The sequence below is a fragment of the Oikopleura dioica genome, chromosome 1 (assembly GCF_907165135.1).
Source record: "Oikopleura dioica chromosome 1, OKI2018_I68_1.0, whole genome shotgun sequence".
Classification (NCBI taxonomy): domain Eukaryota; kingdom Metazoa; phylum Chordata; class Appendicularia; order Copelata; family Oikopleuridae; genus Oikopleura; species Oikopleura dioica.
The window spans coordinates 6052830-6072318 of record NC_137291.1 but is presented as its reverse complement, the minus strand read 5'-3'; the positions used below and the strand labels follow the sequence as shown (position 1 = coordinate 6072318).

At 44.8% G+C, this 19489-nt stretch overlaps 2 protein-coding genes across 3 annotated transcripts; both read left to right on the top strand.

The window, feature by feature from the left end:
* The first annotated feature begins 9704 nt into the window (after positions 1-9704).
* On the top strand, positions 9705-10680 carry LOC145702465 (transmembrane protein 164-like). The gene is made up of 4 exons (XM_081779700.1): positions 9705-9858; positions 9974-10168; positions 10211-10444; positions 10499-10680. The coding sequence occupies exons 1-4, from the start codon at positions 9796-9798 to the stop codon at positions 10616-10618; spliced, it is 612 nt and encodes a 203-aa protein (XP_081635826.1). The 5' UTR covers positions 9705-9795; the 3' UTR covers positions 10619-10680.
* Positions 10681-11627: 947 nt separating this feature from the next.
* On the top strand, positions 11628-17541 carry LOC145695945 (uncharacterized). Of its 2 annotated transcripts, XM_081772997.1 has the most exons (6): positions 11699-11785; positions 11841-11910; positions 11998-12180; positions 12346-16128; positions 16172-16393; positions 16463-17541. In XM_081772997.1, the coding sequence occupies exons 4-6, from the start codon at positions 12538-12540 to the stop codon at positions 16535-16537; spliced, it is 3888 nt and encodes a 1295-aa protein (XP_081629123.1). In that variant the 5' UTR covers positions 11699-11785; positions 11841-11910; positions 11998-12180; positions 12346-12537; the 3' UTR covers positions 16538-17541. The 2 variants fall into 2 exon arrangements, with proteins under 2 accessions (XP_081629122.1, XP_081629123.1); XM_081772996.1 differs by lacking the exon at positions 11998-12180 and having other exon boundaries at positions 11628-11785; positions 12403-16128.
* Positions 17542-19489: the final 1948 nt, after the last annotated feature.

The following is a 19489-nucleotide window of genomic DNA, read 5'->3' as shown; positions in this document are numbered from 1 at the left end:
TCCATTGAATAGGGTTGAAACCATTTGTTTTTGAGAAAAGAACGGAAAAGGTCTTTATATTGTTCAACCCAATGAAGATTGACTTAGGCAGGATGGTCATTATTCTTACAACGAGAAGCAGCAGCCTGTCGAATACCCAGTATTCATTTATAATGGAGAGGGAAGGAAAACTCTTCCTAATCGGTCATGAATGGATAGGCTCCCTTGTCAAATATGATAAACCGCCAGCTTGTTATTCTGGCTTGTTCGCCCCGGACGATCCTTTTTTTACAAATGTCTTTGGAACTAACAACGATGAGTGCGAATACTTTGGAAATGGAATCGCGATAAACGATAGATTTTTCATTCAGAACTATGTTTTCAGTACAGTCTTCGAAATCGAGTTTAACTTTGGAGCGGATATTGACTTTCGATTTTCTTTTTTTCTTAACTTCACCTTTTTTTATAAAATCAGCAAATTAGTGGAATATGATAATCCAACTGAAAGAACAAATCGAACTCGAATTTTCTCAAATGCAACCAAAGAGCCTGATGCATGTAACGAGCAATCCTTTCTTTGCGTTTCATGATGATGTCTTCCCAGCGTTTGCGAAGAATCTCTTTGAACAGCAGCCTTACCCTAAATCTGCCAGTTCAGTTTATCTTCCTTATCCAACAACAATTATTCCAGACTATTCATTTTCGGCGCTTGAATATTTTGAGCATATTTCAACTTTTGAGCTGAAGTTGAGCGGAACCGAAAATATTGCGATGCAGTTAAACTTAACGGTTAGATACATACCGTTAGACTGTTGCTTAACCTTACGACGACAAACGAGAATTTCCCCCTACGACGACAATGTGTCGTATATGACACATTGCCTTAACTGCCCTCTAGAGGCGATTATAGAGGCCAAAGCAGGGCATTATGCCACATTGGAACCAAAATTAGAGTCTGGAACAAAATTCAAGCTTCAACTCTAATCCGAACTCGAACCAAAATCCCCGAAAAATGTATAATTTTGCCGGCGGAATATATCCTACCGACGACAATGTGTCGTATATGACACATCGCCTCTACCGCCTTCTAGAGGCCATTTTATAGGCCGAACTCCGGTCTAAATACGAGCTCGAGCCCAAATCAGAATCTGGGACGGAACTTAGACCAAGACAGATACCCAAACCCGACCCACAACCCAAAAATTCAATTTCTTCTCCGGTGGAAAAAAGTCCTACCGACGACAATGTGTCATATATGACACATTTTCAATGCATTCGTGTGTCATATACGACACACTAGTAGCGAAGCGAAATTCGCTATTCTCATGCATTTGTAGCGAAGCAGCGCCCATTAAGTTGATTCCACGTGAAAGCTTAGCGAAAAGTAGGGGCATAAAGGGGGGTCAGTGAAATTCTCAGACCGTGTTACAAATGAGTATCGGGCATTTGAAACTCTTGGTGTCATATATGACACAATTGGCGTGGTAAGGTTAAGGGGGTGGTGGTCGAGAAATTTTTTTCGACTTTTTTAAATTTTTATATAATTTTTAGATTCCTTGTTAAAAAATAAGCATTTTTGGTCTCTAGCTTTTCTTAATTGGACCAACTTTATTTAAGAAAATTTTCGATTTTATGCTATGAAATCGCCAGTTTCGAGAGTATTGAAACGCGTTTGTCTCACTAAAACCGATTTAGAATCGTTTTTTTATCGCGAAGTTATGTTTCTTGATCATATTTCAATAATAAAAATCTAAAAAAATACGATTATTGTGATGTTTACGAAAATTTCATTGAAAAATGAGTGATAATGACGATTTTTCAGAAAACAACATGTTTTCATTCAATTACTATTTTCTTTTCTAACAAGGTGAACTTTTTAAAACTAAGCCGCCCACATGCTAAAGGGTCTAAACTTTCCTCTCGGTAAGTTTAATTTCGAAAAAATAATAAGGGGATCGAGTTTTTTAGGTCAAGAGATGGGTCGACTTTGAAGAAATTTTTCATCATTTTTTCGAAAGAATATTTTTTTCAAACATAGCCGCCCACATAAATTGGACCCTTTTTGACTTATTTTCAATTAGAGAAAAAAAAATTTTTTTGAAAAAATCGGAGTTTTTTAGGTTGAAAAAAGTCTTAGTCTCGACCACCACCCCCTTAACCTATGTAACATAGGCTTTGTTACATAGAAAGCCCCCTTATAAACAGGATAATCCTCGGCAAAAATCTGAATTAAGGGGCCCTCTTGCCAAAGACTATCCTGGATAATTGAGATTTTTGCTTACGTTTATCCAGTTAACTTTGGGATAGCGTATGTCACAATGTATTCATCTTCATATTCAGTTGACTGACGAGGAAAATGAAGAAAGAAAACTTCTTGATCTCAGGTTTCCTAATGGAAAATCCTTCTTGGCTCTCGTTCTTTCACGCGAAAATTATCTTCATATTCAATCGGACTATATGGAAGACAGCATTTCCGCTCTTGTATCAAATATGACATACACGAAATTTGAATTTGTGCTGACAACAAATCACCAGTCAAATTATACAAGCTTAGAAGTTATTAAGGAAAGTTCTTCCATTTCATTTAATTTTTTCTCTAAAACGATGGTCTAACGCCATAAGAACGATATTGAAAAAAGCGAAGCGAAAGAATTATTAATTAATGATCAGCCAGACAAACGAGTTCGTGTTTTCAAACAGCATTGCTTGGGATTTAATCAATTAATTAGCATAGAATAAAAAAGCATAAATAAGACATATATAGCATAAAATTCATGTTCGACATCAATTAAGTGTAATTTTTTTCGTACGAATTTTTATCTGGGAATTATCTGCTCTGTCGAGTTTAGCTGCTAGACGACTCGAAAATTCTTGAGAACCTAACCGTGATGGGGTTCCCACGGCGGGTGTAGGGCGCCCAGGTTCACAATTGTCAGTCAATTTGAGTCACTTTTTTTACGGAAATTGTGAACAAGGTTCACAAAATTGCTGAACTTTGGTTCAGGCTATTTTAACACGAATTCGAATTCCAATTGTCCTTTTTTACGGATTTTTTCGGATTCTGCCCGGATTTTACAGCTACGGACAAAAGTCTGGAGTTGTCCAGATTTCATGGACAAATACGGATTTTGTCCGGATCGTGACAAAAGTCCGGTTTAGGCTAAACCGTTTAGCCTATCTGTTTTTTAGTCGACCAAAAGACAGAAAGTCTAGTCTGTCCGTACGGACAAGACCGGACAGACGCGGATAAAATCCGTACACGGACATGCCCGTTTAGAACCCTGATCAGTTCATCAAGGCAACTCCTATTATCTGTTGATTTTTTTCTTGACTTATTTTGCAAGACGGTTTTAAGGGTGTTAGAGTACTAATTAAGGGTGTCAAACTATAGCAAATGAAAGCCCGGGTCCCAGGCCGCGTTTTAGCCAGGGGGGCTCGGAGGGCCGGGAGGCTCCTGACACCCTTAAAAGTCGATTTGAAAAATAGGTAGAACAAAATCTACAGATAAAAGGAGCAGCTATTCATCAAACCCTTTTTTGACTTTTTCCATAAAATCCCTTATATCGCAAAGACGAACTCAAGAATTTTGTGCATTCATTGGATATATCAAAGCGAATACTTGTTATTCTTCCGGGAGATGAATATCATCAGCAGGCGTATGCATTTTTAGGCAAGAGGTAGAATTTTATTTGACATTTTTCTCTTTGTTTATTACGACTAATGATTTATGCATTTTAAATTTTTCATCTCTCCTGAAGGAGACGGATCGATAATTGATATGAGTTTGATAATCAATGCTCCAAAAGATGAAAAAACAGCCAAAAGAAATTTTCTCTCGGTTTATACAATGAACTCGAGGTATGCGGTTATTAGAAATGAACTTTACATTTTCGGGGAAGTTTCAATTCCAAACAGGTAGTAAAAGTGAATTTCTTTTGGGAAAATTTATTTTAGATTGGCCGACTCGAGGAATGCTCATTTACAACTCTACAACTTCGACTTAGAAATGATTACGGCAAAGAAAGTGCCGCAATAGCCGCTATTGACGGGGAGTATGGTTATTCATCATTATAAAAGAAAGAAAAATATAAAGAAATTTTAGCGTTGATTTGCTTTGATTTGCTTTATTCTCAATTTTGCGAAAAATTCGATGGCATCACTCTTTCATTTATACCTCAATTAGGGACGTCGCACCGAAGCGGTGGGCTTGGTCTCTACCTAGGTTATCCAACAGCCGTTGCAGGAGAAGGGACTAATACGGTGGAAACATTGAGAAATTCCAACTGGGAATATCTTTCAAGTCATCCAAACAGGTGATCTCATTTAGGAGGCAATTGACTGAAATGTTTGTTCAGTTTTCTTGTTCTTTTTTCACTCTTGAATCTCCCATCTGGCGCGTTGCTGACTTTTGGAGGAAGAGGTTTGTATTTTTCCAAAAATTGAATTAAAAAGACCAAAAATGACCAAAAATCGAAAAATGTCGACTTAAAAATAGCTCAAAACGCGATTTTAGGTCGACTTTGACGCTCGATTTTGTCATTTTTCCCTTTAAATTTCTCTAATATTTTTCTCTAAAACCAAGCCGCCAATACTATTCCAACCCTTTATCTGTAATAAATCATTACTTATTAAGATTGAGAACAAAAAAATTATTTTTAAATCGAGTTTTAAGGTTGAAAAAATCTTAATTCTCGACCATCACCCCTTACGAGCTAAAAAGAGAAAAAAGACCTTTGTTGCCAAATCTGACCGGTAAATCATAAATTTTTCTCTAGGAGAGGGAATCGAAGGACAGCAAATATGGAGACTGAAAGATTCGTCTTGGTCATTTATTGACCGTCTCCTTGTGGTTTGTTTTCAAATCTTTTCCTCATTCTCTAAAAGGGATTATTTAAGCCGGTCTCGGAGTCGTCGGCGATTCTCGTCGATTCCAGCATTTTCGTTTTTCCTGGCTACAGAACAGCTGGAGAGTATAATTTGGAACCGAGTATACAAAGAATAGAATTAGGAGCAGAGTTCGAAATTTCCCGCGCCGCAAGCTCCCGCGAGCCCCGCGGGAGCGGGGGAGCAAAATTTCTCCCGCGCCCCCGCTCCCCCAAGATATTTGGATATTCTTTCCCCCTCCCCCGCTCCCTCGAGATTTTCTCTTGATCTTTCCCCCTCCCCCGCTCCCGCCGTAAATTATTCTTTCCCGCCTTCTTCCCGCCCCTTCCCGCGCCGCGAAAACTCAAAAATGCTCCCGCGGGGCTGCGGGAGCAGCGGGGAAGATGGTTTTAAATTTAAGGGGCTTGACGGCCCTTTCGGGCCGTTTCAGCCCCGTTCCTTGGTTTTTAAATTTTAGGGGCTTGACGGCCCTTCCGGCCGTTTCAGCCCCGTTCCTTGGTTTTTAAATTTAAGGGGCTTGACGGCCCTTCGGGCCGTTTCAGCCCCGTTCCTTGGTTTTTAAATTTAAGGGGCTTGACGGCCTTTCGGGCCGTTTCAGCCCCGTTCCTTGGTTTTTAAATTTAAGGGGCTTGACGGCCCTTCGGGCCGTTTCAGCCCCGTTCCTTGGTTTTTAAATTTAAGGGGCTTGACGGCCCTTTCGGGCCGTTTCAGCCCCGTTCCTTGGTTTTTAAATTTTAGGGGCTTGACGGCCCTTCGGGCCGTTTCAGCCCCGTTCCTTGGTTTTTAAATTTAAGGGGCTTGACGGCCCTTCGGGCCGTTTCAGCCCCGTTCCTTGGTTTTTAAATTTAAGGGGCTTGACGGCCCTTCGGGCCGTTTCAGCCCCGTTCCTTGGTTTTTAAATTTAAGGGGCTTGACGGCCCTTCGGGCCGTTTCAGCCCCGTTCCTTGGTTTTTAAATTTAAGGGGCTTGACGGCCCTTCGGGCCGTTTCAGCCCCGTTCCTTGGTTTTTAAATTTAAGGGGCTTGACGGCCCTTCGGGCCGTTTCAGCCCCGTTCCTTGGTTTTTAAATTTAAGGGGCTTGACGGCCCTTCGGGCCGTTTCAGCCCCGTTCCTTGGTTTTTAAATTTAAGGGGCTTGACGGCCCTTCGGGCCGTTTCAGCCCCGTTCCTTGGTTTTTAAATTTAAGGGGCTTGACGGGGCTTCAATGTGAAATTAATATTGTTCATGCTCTAAGCTTTGTTATGGTTTTCATTTATTTTTTTCAATTTTATTTCTCAATTGTCGAATTATCTAAGGGGCCTGACTCAGGCTTCTTCCTTAGTGAAGACCTTTTTAAACCAGCCCTACTGTTGATTTTTCTTTCCCGCGGGCTCCCGCGGGAGCAAAAGAGAGCGGGAATCCTTCCCGCGGCCCCCGCTCCCGCGCAAATTTTCAGGCCTTTTTCCCGCGCCGCCCTCTCCCGCGCAAAATTTTTAGACCTCCTCCCCGCCCCCGCTCCCGCGCAAAATTTTTGGACTTGCTCCCGCTCCCCCGCTCCCGCGAAAAATTTTCGACCGTGCTCCCGCTCCCCCGCCCCCGCGAAAAATTTCAGTCATAGTTCCCGCTCCCCCCCGCACCCGCAAAAGTTCGCGGGAATTTCGAACTCTGATTAGGAGAAGATTTCACATAAATATTTCTTATAAGAAATTTAATATCAGATGAATTATTCTTTGTATTTGATCCTGTGAAAACTGAGAGAAGATAATGAGGAAGAGATTATCTCTAAGAGCATCGTTGCCGAACAAATCCGTTCTGCCTACTTTCCGATTGTTTTTATTACTCCCTGAACTCTTGTAGTTTTAAGTCTGAAACGTCAACAAATCCGGACAAAGCAACAGAACCATCAACAGAAGAAGCACTTGAGCAATCAACTCTACCGCATTTTGACATCAGCCAATGCAATTCGACGGCGGATTGCACCATTTTTGTCGATGATTCCCCGATTGCTCCAACAACGAACGCTTACTCTGGTCCAATAACTTCGTCAAAAAGCTACTCAGTCTCGGTCGACATTCTCTGTGATTCTTCTATGGGTGTCGACAATGACTGGAAAAATATCATCCGTTTCGGCGACGGAATGGAAATAGGTGCTATTGGAAATCGCCAGTTTGCAATCTGGCGCAAACCGAACGAACCGAATACGTTACAGATCGCTGTTAACGATGCAAGCGAGAATAGAAATGCGCCCTTTTGGCGAGACACGAGTTATACATGCACTGAAGTTCAATGGAGTACATACTCTGTAGTTCAGCTAGAACTTTCAGACGGTACAGTATCTTACAGTGTCAGAGTCGACGGCACTGAAGTTCTCACGGGCTCCTACTCTGCACGGGATACTCCAATAGGAGTCGATTTTTGGGCTTTTTCTCGGACAATTTTTCTTCGCCAGGATCTTCCTATCTCGTGAAGAACTTTTTCTACAGGGAGCTTATCCCTCCGTGCAGAATTGATCCTTGCGAGAAGAAAGCTAATTGTTACAAGATAGTTGACGGATGTGGAATGGCGCCGGAAAGAAACTCACTAATCACTTCTTTCCCGGCGGTTTTAAGCTGCGAGGCATCTGCAGAAGTTCTTTGTAATAAAAAATGCGGCTGAGCAGCGAAGAACAAGGCATTCTCAAGATTGGGACAGAAAACAATTATGGTTCTCCTGGAGATCGTATTTTTCTACTTGCACGGGTAGCGCTAGGCGACGACATTCGTTTTGCGATTAATCATCCAAACATTGAGCCGACTTGGAAGCACGAGCAATTTATCGACAGCAATTGCACCGACGGCGAATGGAACACCTATTCTGTCGAAGTCAGAAAAAACGGATCAGCGGCCGTGTCATTTTTTGCGAAAATCAACGAAAAATAGTTATGCAAGGAAATTACAACATAAGTGGGGCAAAGACTAACGGCTTTCTCAAAGCATACGTCTCTGATGGGCATGCTGACGCGGCTTATGATTACCTTGTCCGAAATTTCTTCTTTGTCGATACCGCTTCTTGCTCCGACCCTTGCGATGAACTCGTCAACTGCTTTAATATTGTCAACAGCTGCGCCATCGCCCCTGCTCAAGATAATCTTCTCGCGACCGTGCCGGCTGCTTTGAGCTACAAGGCCTCATCTGAGGTCTTCTGCGACCACAGCGCACCTACAAACTCGGAATACACGAGCGTTCTTCGGCTCGGTGCGGGACCCAATTACGGTGCACCCGGCGACCGAACTTTTCTTCTCCTGCGAGAACCGAGTGGCCATCAGATTCACTTTGCAATCAACCATCCAGACAATATTCCGACTTGGGCTCATCAGATATACACGGATGTCCCCTGCGTTGACGGTCAATGGAGCACCTACACAATCGAAGTCACGGATGCTGGAAACGGGCAAGTCAACTACGTTGCAAGTGTCGACGGAAGCATCGTCATGTCGGGAAGTTATGCCTCCAGCGGATCGAAAAGCACAGGCAATCTGACTGCATACGTGGCTGACAACTGGGAAGTAGGCGCCGCTTCTGCCTACAGAGTCCGAAACTTCTTTTACCAAATTTTTTGACTGTCCTCTTCTTTACTTTCGTGGATTCGTTAATAAAAGAACAGAGATAGGAATTAGTCTTTTAGTTTTTATTATTTATTGTTTGTCATAGTTTTGGTTCGGTTTTTATGCAAAAATTTGACTTTAAAATTTATGTTGTAACTACGATCTCGTGCATTTATAACTCAAAAACCGCTGACGGATGCTTTTTTCCAATAAAAAATATTATTTATTGATGCAAAGAGAGGGCAAGTTGTAATTTAATGGCCGTCCAAGAAGAGCTTATTCGGGCAGTTATTATTTCCGGCAGACTCTTTTCCCAACTAGTCGATAAATCAGCACATTCATCTATCCAATGACTTTCATTGTTCAAGGCAATTTCGGACAATTCATCAGATCAATTCATAAAGAGCCATTATTGCTATCGCCTCAGTTGTAGCCCTTTTTGGGCGGAGAAAGAGATCTGAGATCTGGAAGGCGGATAAGAAGGATAAATTTTCGGAAATCGAAGAAATGACGAAAGTCCGTTAGTTTGCATTTCCGTGCGAAGCACACACTCCTCTCGCTGCGCAAATAGGACCGAGAGAGAGAGAGAGCGCTGCGGAAAAGAGCTGCTTATTTAATTTTATTCGCTACATTGAGAAAATTAGAAATTTGGTGTAGATAGACATTTATGGCAGAAAATTAAAATGGAGAAAATTATGGAGAGCGAGAATTCTAGCGTCGCCACGGCCGGATTTTTGAAGTAAGCGCTAATAATAAAAAGATGAAATTTATTGATATTAAATTTTTATAATCAAAAAATGTGTCAATTTGAGAACTCGTTTCCGCTCATAAACTTTATGATTGATAATACCAATTATTTTCTTAAATTATTAATTTTCAAAATAAATACTCATAATTTTTTTTTTTTAATTTTGTCCCTTTTCTAGAGCAAAAATTAAGAGTCGTTATTTTTTAAATCAAAAGTCAATTAATCAAAGAAGACAGAATCGAGCGCCCGGATTCCGGAAATGGAAAGGGCAAGATCTTTCTCATTCTCAAGCCAAATGAGCTTCACGCTTCTTTTTCAGGTATTCTATGGCGGGGTAGATATGTCCTACGAAAACCGAGAAGGTGGGGCAGAATGCGCTTCAGAATCAAGTCTCAAAACTCGCGCTTGGGAAGTGCTCCTCGTCACGGGACTCAGCTACCTTCAGTTCAAGTTTGCTGAAGAACGCTGTAGGAACGCGTTGCAAAAATATTTACTGGATTAATTCTGTTGACCAGTTCACACTTTCTCAGTCATTGATAACGCGGGCGCAAGAAAGTACTACTTGGAAAATGAGTCAGAATTGAACGCAAAGAAGATCGAGTCGAGCAGCAGGCGGCAAATTATGCTGCTCATTTTGGCGATGACTTGGGGGATGGAAATTGCATTTAAACTCGTCGAAGGAAAGGTGAGCTACTGCCATTTTGAGTCAACAGTCACGCGCATGGTGCCATGAAATTTTGGCAGCAATAAAGACCATTTGTTTGAAGAATAATTCTCGATTCCGAAAAACTCTTTTTTAGCTGATTTTTCTGCTGAATCCGTGCCATCTTTTCACCGCCCTGCAATTGTACTTTCTCGCTGGAAAACCGAGCAAAACCATGCACATACTTTTCCAAGCCCATGTTCCTGTCGTTTTTGGCGCTTTTCTAGCCATGATCTTGCCTGACACTGATTCGCGATTGTTGCCACTTCAGCGAGAGGTCTACTGGGTCCAAGTAATACTACACCTTTCCTTCTTTCTCCGAACGTTCTTCTAGCACATGCTGATTTGGATCATTCCTGCTTATCTTGCTCCCCTTGGCGGAGTCTTCCGCATCGAAAAAGACTGGTCTTGGACCTGGCTTGGCCTTAGTTTCTTGCAAATGTACCACAGCATCGTTCTTCAAGGATTTTCCCTTCTGTTCTCGACAAACTTGAATCACATGCTCTGCGCGCACAAATTCGACCCTTTCAAAAATTTCAACTATCGAATTTTCGCTAATGGTTATTGCGTAAGTTCATGATTAAAAAAATAGCACAACTCTCTTTACTATTTTGTTATTTAGCTTTTTCTGTGCTGGCTTCACTCTGGACTGTATTCTTATGTTTTCAAAGGGATAAAAGGTGTTTCCCAAGACGGAACTGCCCAAATCGAAGATAAAAAGCAAACTGTAAAAGCTGACTAAAGTGATTTTTCCACTGTGCAATTTGCCTTATTTTTTCCGTAAATATATCAAAGGATAAGTTAGTTTTTCTGTCTTCTGTTTGGTCAGCAATGTTTCACCTACCGCGTCGAAAAGTGATAAATTTGACACATTCGTTAATAAAAACGAAATCTACTCGCCCTTTGACCTTGGCGAGCGTCGTCAGATTGGTTTGATTCGCGAAAGTTCACCTTTGAAAAAAGTGTATCGTCGCTAATCCACGATTATTTCCTCTTCTTTTCGCGGGTCGCTGGGAATGAGACTTTTAATTACTTAGCACCTAGGAAATTTTCGCGCTAACACAATTAACAAAATCACCTGTGCTGAAAAATGACCCCTAAATTTTTTCAAAGGAGAGTTTTTTCAAGATTGGCTTTTCAAGCTCAAATTTTATCCATCAGAAATTCATAATTCATGAAATAACCGAACAGGGATTCAAAATGAGAACTTTGTCGAAAGTTCGAGTCTGAGTTCCTTTTGACGCCAACTTGAAGTTCCGTCGTTGTTTGGGAAACCTTGACCTTGCCGGACGGTGCTGTAAATAAAGTATTCTGGAATCTTGGTGAGTCGTTTTCTATCTTTGGACATCAATCAGACCAATTTGTTCACATCCCTTCTTCTCACAACCTTATGACGATCGCCGACCTGGCGCCTGTGCCACCCTGGTCAACTCGAGTTTACAAATAGGACTAAAATGTATAGTTAGTTTCGAACTTTGACATCAAAATTTGAGCGCCCTTCACAATTCCACAATATGAGAAAACCATTCAAAGTTGTTAGATGTTAGAATTTTTTTGTTTATTTGAAGGTCAAAATTTTATAGAATTGAGAATTTCAAATCATATCTCGAAAAAAGGATGATCAGTTATTTAGTTGAAGGCTAAAAATCGCTTTATCTAAGGATAGAAAAATATTAAGCTAAGCTTGATGTGAACCGAACCATGTCGGCGAGGTGATAAATGATCTAATACAGTACTAACACTGTACATTTCTGACGCCTTTGGATATTTGTCCGGAGGTGGCGCGTGTGAGCCCCTGTCCTTAAGGACTACTTCAGGCAGGGTTGGAGATCATTCGATTCATCTGTCGGTTAGTCAAGGACAGTGTGCCAGCCCACTGCCTCTAATACATGCTGTAAGGCGTGTTTAGGTAAGTCAGAGATCGACCCCCTTGAGAGCTTCTTCTAACGATGCGTTTTTTGTAGCCGACTGAGATCATGGATTGGAGGACATTTATAGGAATACTCGCCCTCGGGCTGGCCAATGCGCAAAGCGGTAAGTCTAGAATTTACTTCCCCTTCTCTCCCATTTAGGCACCGCCTCGGGCCGAGCTAAAAAATAACTTAATCTAATTCAAAATAGACTGCGTTTACAACGGAGAATTGAGAGTCGACGGCGACGTTTTCAAAACCGACAAATGCACAGTGTGTATTTGCCGGGACGGACGCGTCGACTGCTCTAAACTAAACTGCACGCCACTGAACTGTCCCCCTGAGCAACAATTTACACCCGAGCATGAATGCTGCCCAAAATGCAAAGATCCGTGTATGTACTACAGCGATCATTTTCCTTTTTTGAAATTCTTCGTTGATTTCAAGAGTGTTTCATTTTAGAAATAGAAATTAACAAAAACTAATTTTCATTTTTGCGCGTGTTAACAGACTAAATTTCGCATGTGCATGTAAATCTCGGCCCGAAACGGAACTTTAGTAAACCCGGCCTTTGGCTATGCTCCCGAAGACTCTGAAATAATGCCCGCAATTCCAGGACCCCCTGGACCAGCTGGCCCCCCCTGGAAATGATGGCCCCGCTGGACCCCCTGGCGATCCAGGACGAGATGGAAACCCTGGTCGACCTGGTCCTCCTGGTCTTCCCGGCCCACCCGGACCTGGCGGCGAAGACATGATGGGCGCTGGACCAAAAGGCCCAGTCACCCCAATCGTCGGACCACCCGGACAGATGGGACCTCGAGGTCCTCCCGGCCCTGTTGGTATTCAAGGCGCTCAAGGAAACCCTGGCCCAGCTGGTCAACCTGGTGATGCTGGTGCTCAAGGACCTCCCGGACCACCTGGCAAAACTGGTATGCCCGGACAGAACGGACGAGATGGTGCTACTGGACCTCCTGGTAAACAAGGTCAAATGGGTGTCCCTGGCGGTCAAGGTGCTCGTGGATTCCCTGGAACTCCTGGTATGCCCGGTGCCAAAGGTCACACTGGTCACCCCGGTCAGGATGGAAAGGACGGTATTCCCGGACGAAACGGTGATGTTGGTGCTCCTGGCCCCGCTGGTGACACTGGTCCACCCGGCATTGCTGGTCCTCCTGGACAACAAGGTCCGCGTGGTATGACTGGTCTCCAAGGTGAAGCTGGTCCCAAGGGTAACGATGGTACTCCCGGACGAGCTGGTCCTCCCGGCCCTCAAGGAAACAAGGGTCCCGCTGGTTTCAACGGTGCTACTGGTGCTAAGGGTGAGCCTGGACCATATGGTGACAAAGGTTCTCAAGGTCCTCAGGGTCCACGAGGTGAAAATGGTAAAACTGGTCCTCCCGGTGCTGCTGGTATTCCCGGTAACCCTGGTATCGATGGTGTCCCCGGCGCCAAAGGTTCCACTGGTAACGCTGGTCCCGTCGGCTCTACTGGTCTTCCTGGTCCACGAGGTCCTCCCGGTCCTCAAGGAAACATGGGTGTTCCCGGTGTCAAGGGTAACCAAGGTTTCCCCGGCTCTACTGGTATGAAGGGTGACCAAGGTCCCAAGGGATCTTCTGGCGAGCAAGGTATGATGGGTATGCCTGGTCCAGCTGGAGAACGAGGCAAGCGAGGTGAAACTGGCGAACCTGGTCCCGTTGGTCCTCAAGGTCCCGCTGGAGAACGTGGTCAACAAGGTTCCCGAGGTTTCCCTGGTAAGATGGGTAACCCTGGTATCAAGGGTAACACTGGTGCTCGTGGTGTCGCTGGTGAACGAGGTCTTCCTGGCAAGATCGGTGAGCAAGGCCAACCCGGTCCCACTGGTACTCCTGGACAGCGAGGTATCTCTGGCCGACCTGGAAAGATGGGCCCAAGCGGCAAGCCCGGTCCACCAGGTCCAACTGGTCTCGACGGACGACCTGGTCCAATCGGTCCCGCTGGTCCAATTGGTCAGATGGGTCAAATGGGTCTTCCTGGTGAGAAGGGTATGGCTGGTGAAGATGGTAAGCCCGGTCTCAAGGGTGCTAATGGAGAGCCTGGCCCAATGGGTGTCACTGGCAAAGAAGGTGCTCCTGGTCCACAAGGTGTCCGAGGTCCTCCAGGTGTTCCCGGAGAACGAGGTGAAGAAGGTCCTCAAGGTGCCACTGGTCTTCAAGGTAACAACGGTCCTCCTGGCGCTCAAGGTGATCCTGGAAAGCCCGGTGAAGCTGGCGCTCCTGGTGATGTTGGTGCCCCTGGTGCTCCTGGTGCTCGAGGTGATCGAGGACATCCTGGTGAGCGAGGTCCACAAGGTCTTGTCGGCAAGGCTGGTCCACGTGGTGTTGCTGGTATTCCTGGTGACGATGGAAAGAAGGGTCCTCAGGGTGACCGAGGTGCTCCTGGTCCATCTGGTCCACAAGGTATCCAAGGTCCAGCTGGTGACAAAGGTCCCGCCGGTAACCAAGGTCCTCCTGGCGAGCGTGGTGACACTGGTAGCCCTGGTAACGAAGGTCCAAAGGGTGCTCAAGGTATTGCTGGTAACCCTGGTCAACGAGGTCCCCCTGGCTCTCAAGGACCACAAGGTGAACAAGGTCCTCCCGGTGCTGCTGGCCCCACTGGTCCCGAAGGTGCTCCTGGCGCAGCTGGTGATCGAGGTGACACTGGACCTCCCGGTCCTCCTGGACAGATTGGTGCCCCTGGTATCCAAGGTAACCAAGGAAAGAAGGGTGACTCTGGCGCTCCTGGTGTGAAGGGTGCTACCGGATCCGTCGGACAAATGGGTCCTCAAGGTCAACCAGGTCCTCCCGGTCCCAACGGTGTTGCTGGTAACAAGGGTGCTCGAGGTCACAAGGGTCCCCCAGGTCCATCTGGCTTCCCTGGATCTCCCGGCCGACCTGGTCCTCCTGGATCCTCTGGAAACCCTGGTCAACAAGGTCCTCCCGGTCAAGATGGTGCTGCTGGACCTAACGGTCAACGAGGTGAACCCGGTCCACCTGGTCAGCAAGGTCTTACTGGTGATATTGGTGCTCCTGGACAAAATGGCGAGCCCGGTCCTCCTGGACAGGACGGTCAGACTGGTGAACCTGGTCCTCCAGGTCCATCTGGCCTCGCTGGTAATCCTGGTGCTACTGGTCTTCCTGGCCCAGCTGGTGTCAAGGGACACAAGGGTAACGATGGACAACAAGGTGAACCCGGAAAGATTGGTGCTCCTGGTAAAGAAGGTCCAGCTGGTCCACAAGGTCCTCCTGGTCTCCCTGGTCAAGTCGGTAACGTTGGTGACACTGGTCCAGCTGGTCCCATGGGTCAGCCCGGTAACCCTGGTGCTACTGGCAAGACTGGCGCGAAGGGTGAACGTGGAAGCCCTGGTCCCAACGGTCCTCAAGGTCTTCAAGGAAACACTGGTCCATCTGGTCCTCCCGGTCCTCAAGGAAAGAAGGGTCCCGAAGGTCCTCAGGGTAACATCGGTATCCAAGGTCCTCCCGGAAACGAAGGTGCTCGAGGTTCTCCTGGTCCACAAGGTCTTCAAGGCCCAATTGGCAAGAAGGGTGAACAAGGTCTCCAAGGTCTCAAGGGTCATCCTGGACGCACTGGTTTGACTGGTCCACCTGGACCAACTGGTAAGACTGGTGAAGCCGGTCCTCAGGGTCAACAAGGTCCAACTGGTTCCCGAGGTGATGTCGGTCCACGAGGTCCAACTGGTCCACCTGGCAAGGACGGTAACGATGGTCGACCTGGTATGGACGGAAAGCGAGGTGAACGAGGTGACGACGGTATGCCCGGCCCAGCTGGTCGACCTGGTCCCCCCGGTCCTCCTGGTCCTCCCGGCCCAGCTCCATCAATGATGTTCGCTCCCGCTGGTGGCCAGAAGGGTCCATCCATGGATCCCGCCATGGCTGATGAAGCTTTCGGACAGATGGGCGACCAAGAACTTGCTCTCCGACAGCTCGAGAACTCCATCCGATCGATGAAGCGACCCGCCGGTACCAAGAAGAACCCAGTCCGATCTTGCCAAGATCTTGCTCTTGCAAACAAGGCCGCTGGTGAGCAATCCGTCTCTGGCAAATACTGGATCGATCCCAACTCTGGCTGCGACAAGGACGCCATCGAGGTCTACTGCGACTTCTCTGCCGCTGAGACCTGGACTTGCGTCGCTCCCAACAACGCCGTTGTTGATGGTCGAACTCACATCACCGCCAACCCAGCTCACACCTACATGGCCAACATGGCTGGCGGCTCCCAGATCAGCTACGAGCCAACTGATGCCATCGCTGGTGTCAACTACGAAAGCCAGATCACCTTCCTCCGACTCCTGGCTTCCAAGGCCCGACAGGTAATTTTCTAAAGACAATGATTTCCACAAACCTTTCTTTTAGCAAATCACCTACAACTGCAAGAACTCCGTCGCTGTCCAGAACGGTGCCACCGGCGCTTACACTGAAGCACTCAAGATCCTCGGCGCCAATGGTGTTGAATTCACTGCCGAAGGAGCTGAACAGTACAACGTCCTCGAGGATGGATGTGCTAACAGCTCAGGCAGCTGGGATCAGACCATCATTGAAGTAGCAACCACCAAGACTGCTCGACTCCCAGTTGTCGTAAGTGACCAGAACTACTGAATAGATGATTCCTAAATTTTAATTGAAAATTTCTAAAACTCTTTTCAGGATGTTGCTCCTTACGATATTGGCACTGACAACAAGCAGTTCGGCCTCGAAGTTGGCTCCGTCTGCTTCGCCTAAGCGAAAAACTGATCTTCTTTTTGGAACAATTGGAACCCTAGCACGGATAACGATCAAGACACACGGACTGCCCCTACGAACTTTACAGTAAAAATATTTACGACCCCCCACTTACTGCCTAGGTGATGAGAATCAACTCCTGGCACTTTTTATTTGCACGTCAGTCATTTCAATCTAACTTTTGAAAATGGCCAATTTTTTCATTAATTTACGCCTTATTTAGCCTATTACTTTATTCATAAAAATATATAACTTGCCATATCTTTTTTTATATGATATTGCTGCCGGTTCTTTTCGCCTTGCAGATTTGGGGACTCGAATTGGCTCTCTTCGGCGCTATCCCCAACTTACCATCCTCCCGTTAGAGGGTCATCTCGGTCGCCAATCTGCGCCCGGTGAATAGAACTCGGCCTTGTACATAAATTGTACTGTTTTTTTTCTTCGCCAGAATATCCAGAAACACTTCGTCGCTTGCGCTCTTCTATCTTTCCTATTCTACTATTTTCTCCTTATTAGTAGAAATCCGTTCAGTCATTTTTAGCGCGTTAGATTATGCATTCATCAATTCTGTACTACGAAAATTCCCTTTTCAAAAACAACCAGCGACAGCTATTTTGATCGAGGCACAATAATTTGCAGTCAATCAAAATTGAGCTGGAACGCTTGAACTTTCTCTTCACCGAGGCAATTCTTCACGCCAATTACTTCTGCGTTAATATTTTTCTCCGAGTTTCGAAATTTTCATTTAAAAATACTTTCAGAATTGCTCATAATTTTTGACAAGCAGCGATTTTCTGTCATTTGAGTAATTCCCTTGAAAAGTATTTTTTCCTGATTTCGAGCTTGGTTCTATTAAAAAAATATCTAAAAAAAGAATCTTTCCTCAATAGCTCCGGTGAAATCTTTCAAAAACTCTCAAAATAATATTCTGTAGTGGACAAAAGTTAAATTCAATTCCACCTGTTCTGTACATAACTCTTTCAATAAAAATATTAGCAGACTTATTTCTCGTTTTTATTCTTTATTTTTCGACCCGAATGAAGGCAAAGGTGGCTCTAGCTAGTGGTACAAGCAGGTTTGGCAGTGTCTAGTTCGTTTTTACAGGCATAATTCATCATCTACTGGTGGTTTTTTCTTCTTTTTCTTCTTCTTCTTGGGCTTCTTTGGGGGTTCAGATTCTAGAGCGGCTGCGGGTGGTTCGGGTTCGGGTTCAACTTTTTTCTATAAAAAGAAGTAAGGTTCAGCCAGTTTAGATTTCGCAGAAACGAGCAAAAGACGCAGCAATCAGTGGCGAACTTCTGCAAATATTCGCGAGTCACGTGACAAGTAAAAGAGAATATACGAGGAGAGACAACACTGATTTACCAAGATACAGGAAAAGATTGATTGATTTGGTTGAAAAAATTACTAAAAAACGGTAGAAATTTTAAAAGAAAGTGAAAAATTTGTTAATATTTTTGAGAAAAATATTTAATTTTTGCTTGAAGCGCTACTTACTTTTTTCTTCTTCTTTTTCTTCTCGGGAGCAGGAACTTTTTCAGCGACCGTATTTACCTGAAAAAGCTCTTTTCGATGTCAGAACAAAATTTTCTCACGTCTGATTTTTTCGACTTTTTGGGTGCTTTTTGTAGCGGCATATCATCATCTTCGAGGATGTCCTCGTCTTCCTCTTCTTCTCCTTCTTCGCCCTCGCCTTCCTTTGTCGTGGCGATGACGGCCAATCTTGAGAGTAGAGAAAAGTAAGATAATGAAATCAACGAAGAGAAAGTACCGATAAGTTTCCAGCATCAACACGAGTCCATTTTTGATGGTGAAAAACAAGATCGTCGGATGCACGACATTCCTTCCAAAGATAATGTACATTCTCATTGAGAGAAAGGGCCCATCCTGATAAATTATCAAAAACTCATTTCAAATTGAAAAGTGTTTGGCGAACCTGGAGAACAACTGTGGTCAGAATACTCCACACTTCTGGGTTGGACCAGAAAGATTCCCACGCGGTCATTTCCACTTCTTCTTCGATCACCTAATTTTCCAATAAAAAAGGCTCGAATCAACGAAACCCTCGTGTCTTACCATAACGGGACTGCCACCCTGCGAACCATAAATCTCCGTCATTTTCGTCCTTGCTTTTGTTGTCCCTGTAACGACGAGAATGAACTGTACCAAAGACCAGGACCAAAGCCCCAACATGATCAAAATGACGCTCACTTCGCATCGCACTTCCATTTCCTAGGAAAATAAATACACAGTCCAGACAGATGATTCACACCTTGATGGTTTCGGTGACAAACTCGAGAATGTCCGCACCGACGCCAATAAAAATCAAAAGAATCTGCGAGAGCTGATCGCGCGTTACGCCCTTGGCCTTTGGCAACATCCAGCGACCGATGATGATGATGAACAAAATGAGCTGATGGAGGATGTTGATCCAGGCATCATCGGAGTTGAAAATCGGAATGTTTCGGTTGATCTAGTAGTTACTTTTAAATTTCAATGAAATTAAAGGAAAGCAGACCCATTTGTCCAAATTATCAGAAATCAGGTTTGCCTGCTCTTCTGCCATTTTCGCTGTTTCATCATTCACTTCGAAGTCGTCGCCAGTGTTTGTTTTTCCTTTGTTCTGCCTTTCCAATTTCATCTTTCTTTTAACGACTTCGTTTTCTGAGAAACATTCGGCTGTTGTGTTGTATTCACAGGCGTATTGAAGCCTACAGGCTCGCTCCAGTACTTTTTTCTGCCATTGAAATGTACTTTTCAGCGCTGAAATGATTCCGTGTTAAGGTTATTGTTAGGGTTAGAGTTAGGGTTAGGGTACTATTTTTTCAAAAATTCTTGGTTAGGGTTAGGGTTAGAGGGGATGGTGTCACGAATCGACAAAAAGTCTCGACAAATTTTGCGTGGGCGGCTTCTCGGCTGCTAATTGGCTGGTTAGCCGAATGCCAGCTTCTT